The 12006-nt window shown below is 58.9% G+C and overlaps 4 protein-coding genes across 4 annotated transcripts; all 4 read left to right on the forward strand.

Moving 5' to 3' along the window:
* Nucleotides 1–894: 894 nt before the first annotated feature.
* Nucleotides 895–1205, forward strand: BXZ73DRAFT_102731 (uncharacterized protein; the record flags this gene model as incomplete). The annotated part of the gene is made up of 2 exons (XM_048015337.1): nucleotides 895–1029; nucleotides 1080–1205. The coding sequence occupies 2 exons, from the start codon at nucleotides 895–897 to the stop codon at nucleotides 1203–1205; spliced, it is 261 nt and encodes an 86-aa protein (XP_047876506.1).
* A 778-nt stretch (nucleotides 1206–1983) lies between these two features.
* BXZ73DRAFT_90825 (uncharacterized protein) lies at nucleotides 1984–2848 on the forward strand (the record flags this gene model as incomplete). The annotated part of the gene is made up of 3 exons (XM_048025768.1): nucleotides 1984–2185; nucleotides 2245–2466; nucleotides 2523–2848. The coding sequence occupies 3 exons, from the start codon at nucleotides 1984–1986 to the stop codon at nucleotides 2846–2848; spliced, it is 750 nt and encodes a 249-aa protein (XP_047876507.1).
* A 440-nt stretch (nucleotides 2849–3288) lies between these two features.
* Nucleotides 3289–6432, forward strand: BXZ73DRAFT_90826 (uncharacterized protein; the record flags this gene model as incomplete). Its single annotated transcript, XM_048025769.1, has 10 exons — nucleotides 3289–3532; nucleotides 3592–3672; nucleotides 3723–3997; nucleotides 4049–4516; nucleotides 4566–4706; nucleotides 4758–5117; nucleotides 5172–5451; nucleotides 5512–5608; nucleotides 5657–5807; nucleotides 5863–6432. The coding sequence occupies 10 exons, from the start codon at nucleotides 3289–3291 to the stop codon at nucleotides 6430–6432; spliced, it is 2667 nt and encodes an 888-aa protein (XP_047876508.1).
* Nucleotides 6433–7153: 721 nt separating this feature from the next.
* BXZ73DRAFT_49083 (uncharacterized protein) lies at nucleotides 7154–11097 on the forward strand (the record flags this gene model as incomplete). Its single annotated transcript, XM_048020185.1, has 4 exons — nucleotides 7154–8092; nucleotides 8151–10176; nucleotides 10235–10359; nucleotides 10411–11097. The coding sequence occupies 4 exons, from the start codon at nucleotides 7154–7156 to the stop codon at nucleotides 11095–11097; spliced, it is 3777 nt and encodes a 1258-aa protein (XP_047876509.1).
* Between the last annotated feature and the right edge of the window lie 909 nt (nucleotides 11098–12006).

Consider the following 12006-nt stretch of genomic DNA (forward strand, 5'->3'; position numbering starts at 1 on the left):
TCAGCTGTTCCTCCTCCCGAACCTATCGCAATCCGCCTGCGAGTACAGCAGGATCACTGCGGCGGCCCGCCTGTCGAGGCGCGGTGCACACAGACTCATTGTGGCGCCCTCCGAGCGTGACTTTTGCGGTTTACACCGCACGCACCCGAGCACCACCACCCGCGGCGTGACGCCCTCCTCTTGTCCCTGTACTTTGTCATCTATTCTCTGGTCTCATATCTGTTTCGTTCTTGTTTCGCCATCATCACCGTTCTCGGTTCTCCCGTCTTGGTTGCCACCCACGCATATACGCCCTTCTGCTGAGTTCCATATATCATGGCTGCATATTCTGCCTCGTAGTTGTATGTGCGCGTATATTGGCATCGGTGCACTCTCTTCTCGTACTCGCGTTGTGCGCGACACATGTATTTATGGTACTACTCGACTTGTTCTTGTCCAGCTCACTTCCTCGCCATATCTGCGTGTGCAGTGGGCTCACGCCGTCTTGTCTCGACTTCCCCATACTCTCGCCCTCGCCCTCCCTCGGATCTTCGCCAGCGCGCGACCTTAGGCCTCGGCTTCAAGTCCAGTCACCGACTGTGACTGCAACGTCACGCCGCACGTTGCCGGCCTGCCTTTTCGGGCTTTGTTTGTGCGGGACAAACAAATGATCTCGCGTGAGTGATTCCACGTTTCATTGCAAAGGGCTGTAAGGCGCTTCGGGCCTACCGTCCTTCGCCACGCACGTGATGTTGGACCTGATCGCCGACCCAAGCGCTGAAGCGCTGGCAGCTGGCTCCGTTCAGCACACAGGCCGGACTCTGTCAGACTCCAAGGACTGAGAGCGACCGATTGCTTGCACCGAACCAACCTCGTTCATTCCTATTCCGAAAAAATCTACATCTTGTGTACGCCATGGCAGCCGCTCCCACAAAGCAGTCTATCACGAATCTCTACACCTCCATGCTTCGCACATCTCAGTCGTTCAGCTCGTACAACTTCAGAAGTTACTTCACACGTCGGACGGAGAGCACGTTCAAGGACATAGAGGTGCGTGACGAGGTCGCAGCATGTGTTATAAGTGCTCACCCATTCTGTAGAACGAAACCGATCCCGCCAAGCTCTCTGCTTTTTACGCAGAGAAGACCAAAGAGCTGGCAGTCTTGGAACGGAGCGCAGTCGTGAACCAGCTCTACGCAGGACCGAAACTAGTCGTGGAGGAGTAGGAATCTTCTCCCAGATGTGAGGACGCGTAGAATACGTGTGTGTCGTGGCGAAATGGGCGATACGCAAGTCCTGTACGAGGATGATCCGCACCACCGATGGAGTCGTTCATGGACATGGAGAATGGGTAAGTCGAGCCCTTGAGTGCGTACAGTTGAAAACCACATTCGCATCCCTGAAGATCTACGAGTTGCATCCAAGAATGTTATTATCGATGGATGGCGTTTCTCCACGCACCATACATAGGTCTGAAAAGGCGTGCTCGTACAGCCTACATTCTATCCGACCGAAAATTTAATTGCTCTGAGCTCGCTTATACTGTACGCTCAGAGTAGTTTTGGGCTGACCTCGTTCGTTGCTTTAGAATCACATCGTAATCGTTGGATACAGGCCGATACATTCGCTTGTTAGCACTGCCCGCACAGATGATAGGGGTTCGAATCTAGATAACGCCCGTCTCGAGAGAGATGCGATTCGGAGAAGAGGCAAGTGGTACCGGACCGCTGGCGTCCGAGCGTTTACGGCTCTTTCTCCTGCACCTCAAGGGCCTTGGCCTGACTACTACGCCCTTGCTCTCGACTGCTGAAAACCATGCCGCTTATCGACCCACGCTTTTCTGCCTTCGATGACCCCGAATTTCAGAACTCTCCGGGAGCGGGACCATCAGGATCTCATTCCGACGAAGGAGAAGATGCCGAAGACGCAAACGGGTCGTATGAAGAGGATGCCGAGGGCGACGACGGGAGTAGGCAGGGCGAAGACCAAGGCTTTGAGGACGGGATGGATCCCCGCGGGTTCGCTGGCCCCAAGGAGAAGACGGTGAAGCCGCTTACCCCGGAGGCCCTCGCTGCATTCAAGGCTGCGCAGGACAGAGCAGGAGTGGTCTACATCTCTCGGATACCTCCTGGGATGCGCCCGACCAAGGTGCGCCATCTTATGAGTGCGTACGGGGAAGTGGGCCGGGTATACCTCCAACAAGAAGGTGCGTATATGCACGTTGTGACGGGCCAGCGTCTCTTATATGGGTACCCCTTCACGTAGACGCGAAGAGGGCATATCTGCGGAAAAAATACACGGCGACTAAAAAGGCTCACTACACTGAGGGATGGGTGGAGTTCAAGGACAAGCGGGTCGGACGGTCGGTTGCCGATATGCTCAACGCACAGTCCATCGGTGGAAAGAAAGGCTCGAGATGGAGAGACGACGTTTGGACGATGAAATACTTGCCGAGGTTCAAGTGGAACATGCTCACTGAACGGATCGGTAGGAACTTTCTCAGTCTCGCTTGCATTATGTCCTCACCCGACTTCACTTTTTAGCCCACGAGGCAGCGCAGCATGCAGCGCAGCTACGTGTGGAGATCTCCCAGTCGCGGAAGGAGCAAAGAGAGTACCTCAAGAATGTGGAGCTTGCGCGCGTCCTCGACAAACGTGCGAAGCGCAAGCGAAAAGCAGAAGACGACTCGGCGGCACCGGAGGCTGCCGAGGCGCATTCAGACAGGCGAAAGGAGGCGAAGGTGGAGAAGGAACCCGGAGAGGCGCGGCTGAAGGAGCAGAAGGAAAAGCGCAGGAGGACGGAGGCGTCGGGCGAGCGGCGACCAGGCTCGGAGGCGCAGCTGGAGTCGGTGTTAGGGAGCATCTTCTAGCTTCCACCTGTGCTTCACATTGACGAGAAATGACAACCATGCATGTATGTCGATTCCTGAAGAAAACAGGCAGGAATGACAGGACTCCTACATAGGAGTACAAGTACTTTACAAGCTGCGGTGGATAGTAGTGCGGAGTGGGAAGTTTCGTTCGGCGATGCGGCTCGTTCTGGCGCCTTACGGAAGTTGACCTGTAGGTCAGTGATTCAATCGGAGTCTGAAACTCCCAGGGCAGCCGTGGCGGGGTGACGCCCGACGTTCGACAGCGCGACCAGTGAGCAGCCCACCACGAGCAGCGACAACACGGTGCTTGTCGTCGGTGTCGCGATCTCAAGAGGTCTGTGCTCCCGCCATGCTGGCCCCTTCTCTCTTCTCGCTTTCCTTACCAGTCTTCGCTCAACGCTTTCTCTTTTCTCTCTCTCAGTCCTCATCCACTAAACATGTCCTCTTGGGGCTCTGCTTATCCTCCTCCTCCTCCTCCTGCTCTTCACCGCTCCCGCTCCCGCTCGCCCCACCGGGCCAGCTACCCTCCACGTCCCTCGGAGCCCAACTTTCAGGAGCCGCCTCGTAATGATTGGGAAGCATACGACAGGGAAAGGGCGTGGGCGAACTACGAGAGGGACAGAGCCGCGTATGACCACTCCAGACGCGGCAGGAGCCGTAGCCCTCCTCCTGGAGAAGATGGTACGTCCCTCGTCTTTGTGCTCTTTGTTTCCCGCTGAGACCGGCGTGTGGCACGGTAGTTGGTCGCAAGCGCCGTCGTTCATTGTCTCCCTGGGAGCGGGATCGGTACGAGCCGAGGCCCAGGTATAACGACGACTACGGTATGCTTCTTAGGCTCATGTATGTGGCACATGGCTGACGCGTCCCAAAGACACGCATTCTCGTGGGTACGGGTACGACCGCACTCCCTATCCACCACCACCGTACGCGTCGGGGCGTCGGGGTCCTCCTGACCCGCATACATTCGACTACCCGGGGTCGCTGAGGCAGTATGCGGAATGGTTCCGGTACTACTACCCTCAACAAGCGATGGAGGAGGACAACGCGGACAAACTAGCGGAACAAGAAGCTGGTGGCGGCGTCAAACCTCGCAACGGCATCAAGACTCGGTGGGAGAAGTACAAAAAGGAGTTCGCTGCTCAGCAGGTGCGTCCGACCATCACATCCCACACGCCTCTGCCCCAACATGCCTTGTAGCTCCAGCGCATGTTCGACCATCACCGGAAGTCGCCATGGTTCGCGGAGAAGTACGACCCGGCACCTGAGTTCCAGGCGATGCGCATGCGGGTGAAGAAGCAAGGGTGGAAGGGGCGGATGGACACGTTCCTCTTGGACCTCGAGTCTGGTCGGTTCGATCCCGACTTCAGCGAGCCTGTAGCAGACACGTCGAGGGAGAATGGCAATGGCGACGTCTCCGCAGCGAACGGCGCTGCTGACGGCGCCACTGCCGACGAGAAGCCTGCTGCGCAGGCTGCGGGGAACGACGACGACATGCAGTTCAACGTCGACGTCGAGGAGGACGCACCCGGGGAAGACTCCTCGCGGAACACATCGAAGAACAAGAGCAACAACACCCGTGGAGAGGAGCTGGCCGTCCCGCCTGAAGGCAACCAGGTCATGATTCGTACCATTCCCCCTGACATTGGTCGCGCGAAGCTGGAAGATGTAAGCACCAATGACATCGCGGAGGACACTGAGCTCATGATATTCACAGACGATCAGCAAAATCCCGGGTTTTATCCATTTAGCCCTTGGTGACCCAATGCAGAAACGTAGCTACTACCGCGCGGGATGGCTCAAGTTTAACGACGACGCGGATATGACGATAGTCCTCAGCCAATTGTCTGAGAAGAAGGTCCGTGTATGCCACTTTGCGCTCTGTCACTCCGCTGATATGCCCATCCAGATCGAAGGCTTCAAGCTCCATGTCTCACACATCACTAAGCCCTTCGTCACCCGTATCCGTGCCGCGCCTGAAGCTGCCAGCTTTCCTGAACGGCTCTCCAAGGACCTCGAGAATGCCAAGCGACTCGCTGTCTTGCAAGAGGAGGAGTACAAAATGCTCTTGAAGTTCAAGCCCGAACCGGCAAGCGTCAACGGTGACCACGATACCGCCATGGGAGAGCTGAACACCACCGATGGCGAAGCTGAGCCCGCGGAGATGGGTAGTGAAGCGGTCGAGAGGCGCATCGAGAAGGTCATGGCGGACCTGCAAGAGCAGGGGGCCGTTGACACCAGTGACGAGAGGGCTTTGGAAGCTAAGCGGGTACGAGACTTGTCACCTTTTTGCGCAAATATGCTGATGTTTCTCCTTTCGCAGACGGTGATAGCTTTGGATCTGTATCTGGCGTACCTTCGAGCAGCGTTCAACACGTGCTACTACTGCGCAGTAGTGACAGACCATGTGGAGGAATTGCAGCGGAAGTGTATTAAGCACGTAAGAAAGCCTTTGTCGAAGTCGATGCTCCAAGAGCTCCAGGCTGCTGAGGTCCAGAAGGCTGACCAAGACCAGCCTTCTGCTGAGGACGGAGATGTACCAAAGGATAAGGATACCAGTGTTAAGGACAAGGGGAGTGAGAACAGGGACTGGAAGCGAGCGGGTGCGTGTCGCGTCTTTTGACCCACCGACATGCGACTGACCAGCGTACTTACTCGGACAGATGAGCGCTGGATTGAGTGGCTGGATTCGAAGATTGCTCTGCTGATTGACCCGGCCGGGGTCGATCCACGCGACTATGGCGGCAAAAGCCCTGAAGAGTATGTTTGGGACGTAATGATCGCGACACGCTACTGACGTCTTCGCAGAGAGCTCGCTCGCGCTTGCGAACAATTCATCAAGCAGGAAGATGAGGGCAAGTTCCGCTGTAAGACTTGCCAAAAGCTCTTCAAAGCTACGTCTTTCGTCGAGAAGCACATCTTGAACAAACACTCGGAGCTCGTCAAAGGCCTCGAGGATGTATGTGCACTTGATCTCCCTCTCGAGCCGTTTTTTTGATACGACTACTCGACAGATCCCCTACTTCAACAACTTCGCACTCGACCCTCACCGCATTCAACCGTTCAGCCACCCTCCACAGGTGGTCGGCTCCAGCCAACCCCCTCCCCCTCAAGCATACGGGCTCGCTGCATCAGCGTACCCCGTGGAGCACCAGCGTCCACCTCCCTACAACCCTTACGGCGGCGGGTATCCCCCTTATCCCCCTCCTCCCGGGCCGGCCTATTTCGATCCCTACGCATATCCTTACGCAGGAGCTGGCGGGCCTATGCCTCTGCCACCCCGTCGAGACGAGAGCGTGGTAGGCCGTCGATTGAGCGATCGGATCAGTGGCGTCGCGCCTGGTTTCGATCAGTCGACGGACCTGCTGCCTGTGCCCGCGGCCTCTGCGGGGCTGCCTGCGAAGCCTGCAGTATCGGAACCAGGACAAGGGGCGCAGCGCGGACGAGGTCGGGGAGGTGCTGGCGGACCGCCGCCTCCACCGCCGCTGAATGCGAAGGAGGACCCTCGGGCCCAGGCGGGCCGGAAGGTGAGCTACGTGGATGTGGACCAGGTCGCGGAGGGGGATGTCGAGTTGACGTACTAGTTTCCGATTCTTGTAATACTGCTGTCCGGTTCTGTGCATAACTCGTTTATGGTTGATTCACTATTCTTCACGCGGCGGATGTTGTGCCTCGTGAGCCTCGTGTCGTCGGTCTCGAACGTGAGGCGCATCTGCCCCGCGGGAACCGCAGGTACGCAATCTCCGGCGTCGACACGAGAGCAATGCGGCATGAATATGTGAATGCTTCTGTGCCGGGTTCGATCTTCAAGGGTGCCGGCGAGCAATCCGCGAGGTTTGGTCTCGGAGCTTCTCGAAATGCATACCCTAATCGCAATGCATTGCATGGCCGGACCGTTTGCGTTACCGACTCTGGCAAGAACGTTGAACCGGCGCGGGCCGCACCTGGGCCCGGCCCCTCGCTGGTTCCTGGCGGAGAGGCACTGCGGGGATGTTGGGGTCCCGCGCGTACGAAAAAGTGAAGTGGTGGCCTCGACGAGCGGTCGCTGCTAGTGGCCAGTGACAACTTCTGGCAAGCGGAGTGCCTGCGGTCGAAGCAGCGCGGCCAAACACCGCCAAACAATGCCAAGGACACGGTCTGCGCTCTGCTCGACGCTGCTCTCGCACTTTGCACTACTGTTTGCTTGCCTCTGCCGCCTCGCCTCCTGCCTCGCCGCCGTGCTCAGCCGCGATCGCGCGCGCCGACTGCTTCTGCATTCCGCCTGCGCACGTTGAGGACCGCCGCCGCTGGCCGAGGCCATCTGCAATGTCGGCCCCCAGGCTCCCCTCGGTCCGCCTGCCAGCGATCGTGGCGGGCGCGGCGGGAGGCGACGACGACCCTGACGCCGTCGTGGTGGAGCTGCCCCCTTCTACGCGCTTTGGGATCGCATGGCCCGCGGAGTCCCCAACGCATATACCCAATCCCTCCGAGCTCGCCTCTAACGTCACCCTCTCCTCCTCCTCCGAGGGCGAGACGGACTTGTCAGACGACGAGCCCGCGAACACCGCCCGCCGCCCGCCGCATACGGCCACGGAAGAAAGCGACGGTTCTGAGTTTGTCACTCCCACCAACAGCCTCGCCACCGACCGCGACCCGATGGAGCACGCCAACCCATCTCCGTCCATCCCCCGCCTCTCCCGCGCGTTCTCCATGCCCCTCCCCTCCCAGCTCGGCCCGTTTCAAAACCCCAGGCGAGCGCCCTCGTCCACAGGTTCCTTCTCACCCTCCCCCATGGCTGGCCCCTATGAGGAACCCGTCCACCTCCAGGAACTTTCCCTCGAGCTTGCCGACTCTGTCCAAATGGTCATACAGACCCTCCTCCAGCTCTCGCCGCCTCAGGTGCTCGACCCTGCAAAGGAACAGTTCGCCGCCTGCTCGCTCTCCATCCCTACCCCCTCCATCTCCGCCATGTTCACCTCTATGAAGAACCTGAACTTCATGTCCGCTAACATGTCGACCTTTGGTTCTGACGGCGGCCCGTCTCCAAATTCCCCTGCCGGCTCCGCGCGGTCCGCGCGCGCTGCTTCAGGCTCAAGCACGTACGTGGACTTTGATGTCGGAGAGATGTTGCAGAGCGTGGGGGATGCCTTGAGCGGTGTAGCGGCGCAAGCGGGCGTCGACCTCGTCCTCTTCCACGAAGACCTCGGCTTGCGGCACGTCGCCGTCAAGGGCGACGAGAGCGGATTGTCTTACACGCTGTCCCATGTGAGTACCCTTGCTCGGTTGCAGGTGCGCGGCTGCTCAGTGCGTGCACACACTGTAGATTCTCCGTCAAGTCATCAGCGTCGCGAAACAGGGCGACAGCATCGAGATTGGACTGTTCATCGACAGCGCGAAGAATCCGCAGCGGTCACTTTCCCCTGGCGCGCCGTCAAGGTCAGGCTCCCCTGTTCTCGGCACGGATGGACCCCTGCGCTGCAGTTTTCACATCGCGCACCGCTTTGGCATGCAAGAACCTCCATCATCTATTCCTGTGGGCGAAGGTGCAGGTGATGCAGCTGTTGAGGACGACGGACTGCCTCCACTGCCGTCCCGCAATGTGCCCTCGTTCAAGACCCTCATTCTCCGCCGTCTCCTGCAACATGTTGATGCCCATCTCGAACCTGATATCGCGAATCGGGGTGCCCTCGTGGGTCGCACCTGCGTCCTTACCACCACCCTCGATCGTGGTATCCCCTCCGTCGTGGATCCTGCGGTGAACTTGTCCCCGGAAGAAGCCGCCTACCTCGGCTATCCTGCCGAGCTGCGCATATCCCATGAACCTACCCTTGAACAGCTCACGCAGTTCGCCGAGTCGCTACGAGGACGCAAGGTCACCCTGTTTGCGCACTCAAAGGGTTCTTTCGCTCGGCACCTGACAAGTTACCTCACAAATTGGGGTCTCGACGTTAGTCATGTGTCAACCGAGCCGGACGCCGAGAGTCTTGTGGAACTGGGCGAGAAGCTTGCTGAGACGGAGTCAACGACGTCGCGAGACAGCGGAGGCGCGGAACCATCACCCCCGAATGTGTCGCCGCCGACAGGGAGCCCGACTAGCGCCGAACCTTTCGTTCTCATCGACGACGACGTGGGCGTGCTACGGGCACGGCTGCAGAAGATTCGCGCAGAACAGGTTTATCCTCTCCAACTTCACAGTCGCAAACGGCCGTCGCTCGCTCAGAACCACAGACCACGATCTTCACCCCAGGTCGCACGAGTGATGGGAATGACCCCGATGCCTGCCCAGGTCACGCCACAGGTCGTGATCGTTCACTTTACCTCATTAGAGAACTTCAAGCTCGTCAAGGACGCCATCCAGTCCATCATGACGCCAGGCAACTCGTGGACACGGTTACCCGAAGTCATCGTCATCCCCAAGCCTGCAGGCCCACGCCGAATTCTGACCTCCCTTCACACTGCCGTTACAAAACCCGTTGTCGACCCGTTCTTCGCCCCCATTGCGACGTCGCCCGTCAGCCCCAGCTTCCACAACATGACGCCCTTCTTCACGACTGCGAACAACCAGCGCTCTCCCGGTGGGCGGTCAACAGGCAGCATGCGCACGAGCTCCGACCGTTCCGCGCGGTCCCCAAAGGAGACGGGCCTCGACTCCGTGAATCATGCACCGTCGTCACCTTTGGGTGCTCCCGACACCATGGAGTACTTTTCCGATGCTGCTACAAAGCTGGGGACTTCGCCATCCTCTGGGCTCGTCATCCAGAGCCCCGACGGCCAGCCGGCAGGAATATTCTTCCATCCGAAGTCGAAAGGTAAGGACTCCGCCGCAGGCACGCGAGCGCGAGCTTACTCTGCCGCAGAGGGAGGACGCTCTCGCGGGACCACCAGTCGTCGCACATCGGACGGTGACGAGACTCGTCGCGCGCTGACCTTCATTGCGCCTGAGATCGCACGCAGGAGCCCACACGCCGAGAAGACACCCACAGAGGTCGTATTCGAGGTCGGGACACCGGTAATGCCCTCGTCCACGAAGGGCAAGGCGCGCGCGCCGCCGTTGGTGGAGAGCACGTCCGAGGAGCCCGACCTTGCCGCTTCGTCAATGTCAGACAAACCACCTCTGTCTCCGGTCCCGCCCAAACTAACGCGGCGCATCAGTCAGGATCCTCGACACAGCCCACCTTTGTCCCCACAGGGTCGTTCGCCGGCTTCAGGGCCCGCTCCCAGACGTCAGCCAGCCAAGCGGTCGTCGACGGAAGCGACGTCGTCCGCCTCGTCTGTTCCAACGGCCAAGAAGGGCGCGCGGGTTGGGGAGAACAATATTGTTCCTCCGATCAGTGTGCTCATCGTCGACGGTGTGTGGATTGGTGCTCACGATGGCGGCTGCCTGCTGACGTACACCGTTGTGTTCAGACAATCCCATCAACCAGACCATTCTGTCCACCTTTATGAAAAAGAAAAAAATCAAGTACGACGTGGCGAAGAACGGCGAGGAAGCCGTGCAGAAATGGCGGTCGGGTGGCTTCCATCTCATCCTGGTAAGGACCACTTCTTCTCCCACGCTCCAATACTCACCTCAGTTCCCACAGATGGACATCCAGATGCCTGTCATGGACGGCATCCAGGCGACTAAGGAGATCAGGAGGATGGAAAAGTCAAATGGCGTGGGAGGCTTCCCTTCAACACCGCAGTCAGAGGGTCAGCAAACTCCCTCGGACACCTCAACATCCGAGACACGGTCTGCTACGACGCCATCGTACCGGTCATCCGTTATCATCGTCGCGCTCACCGCGTCGTCGCTGCAGAGCGATCGCGTGGCAGCGCTGGCAGCGGGCTGCAATGACTTCCTCACGAAGCCGGTATCACTTCATTGGTTGAACAGCAAGATCATCGAATGGGGTTCAATCAAGGCGCTGCAAATGTGGGCCGACATCCGTCCCGAGGTCGTCAGGAGCATCACGAGCGGACAGAACGCGCAGGCGCAGAGCGTTGCAAGCAGGTTGCACGTCCCTGAAGGACGCTCGTCGCCCGCCACCAGTCGGTCGTCGTCACAGACGCGGAGGGCATCGATGGACGCGGCGATAACGCTGAGCAAGGCGGACTCTAAGCTTCCGGCGCAATCACAGGCGCAGTCGGAGGGCTCGTCCGAGTTGATGTCGGAACCGCCTGGGCAGGGCCAGACCCCACGTCCGCGTGAGTGTGCTCTTGGTCTGCGGCCCTCTTTATACTTCCCGCTCACATTCATTCCCCTACAGCACCGACGCGTACTAGTTTAAGCGCAGATCGGGAGTCCTCATCATCTGCTTCCTCTGGGCGCCCACCACGTAAGTCGCCCGTGTGCCCGCTCTCCCCTGTCGGGCTTTAGGGTTAACTTCTGAATCTTGCAGCCCGGTTTGAGCTCACTGTTCCGACGCCCAACGCTTCTGCCGGAGAAGAAGCTTCTGAGGCTCCCCTTCCTGTCTCTCCCTCAATGCCGACGGCACCCGATGATCCGCCGAATGCGAACGCTGAGCACGCTCCCACTTCCGCGGACCCCAGCGAGTCCTTGCCTTCGCCCCTGCCTGGACACGAAAAAGAAGAACCGCAACCGCAACCTCAATGACGGTGCGGGGCGACCTTTGGAGCGCTGGCTTGGTTGGCCCTCCTCCCTGTTGTGATCCCCTTTATTCCAAAGGTCGCCGGGTACCTTCGCAAGTTCTTCTGACGAGGACCCGTTCTTTTCTATTTGCTTTTACGGAATTATCGGACATGCCGTCTGCCACACCCTGGCTTCTTCGGCGCCCATTGGACACGGACAGTCTGAGGGAGTGATTGGGTCTCGTCGTGTTGTATTGGATCTTGGGCTCGGGCCCAGGCTGGCCGCGGGCTGGCTGCAGTAGACGTGTTCTCCCACGTTCATTTTTGGGTTATCACCGTTCTCGTTGTTCTCCTCGTCGCTGGGGCCGTTACTTGGTACGGTTTGGGTCTAATAGGTGTACATCGCATGCGTGGTACACGATACGTACTGGATCTGCTCCTCAGGGTACATTGTCGTTCATCGCCTTCGTTTTTATCTCTTACGGTTCTCTCTCTCTCTCATCGCATATACCTCGCATCCTGTGTAACCGGCAGCATTCACGCTTTGCCATGCATGTCTCTTTCCTCCCCTCCCCTCCCCTCCCCACCCCTCCCTCATGCACGCACGT

This window comes from Epithele typhae (assembly GCF_022376455.1).
Source record: "Epithele typhae strain CBS 203.58 chromosome Unknown BXZ73scaffold_34, whole genome shotgun sequence".
In the NCBI taxonomy this organism is placed as follows: domain Eukaryota; kingdom Fungi; phylum Basidiomycota; class Agaricomycetes; order Polyporales; family Epitheliaceae; genus Epithele; species Epithele typhae.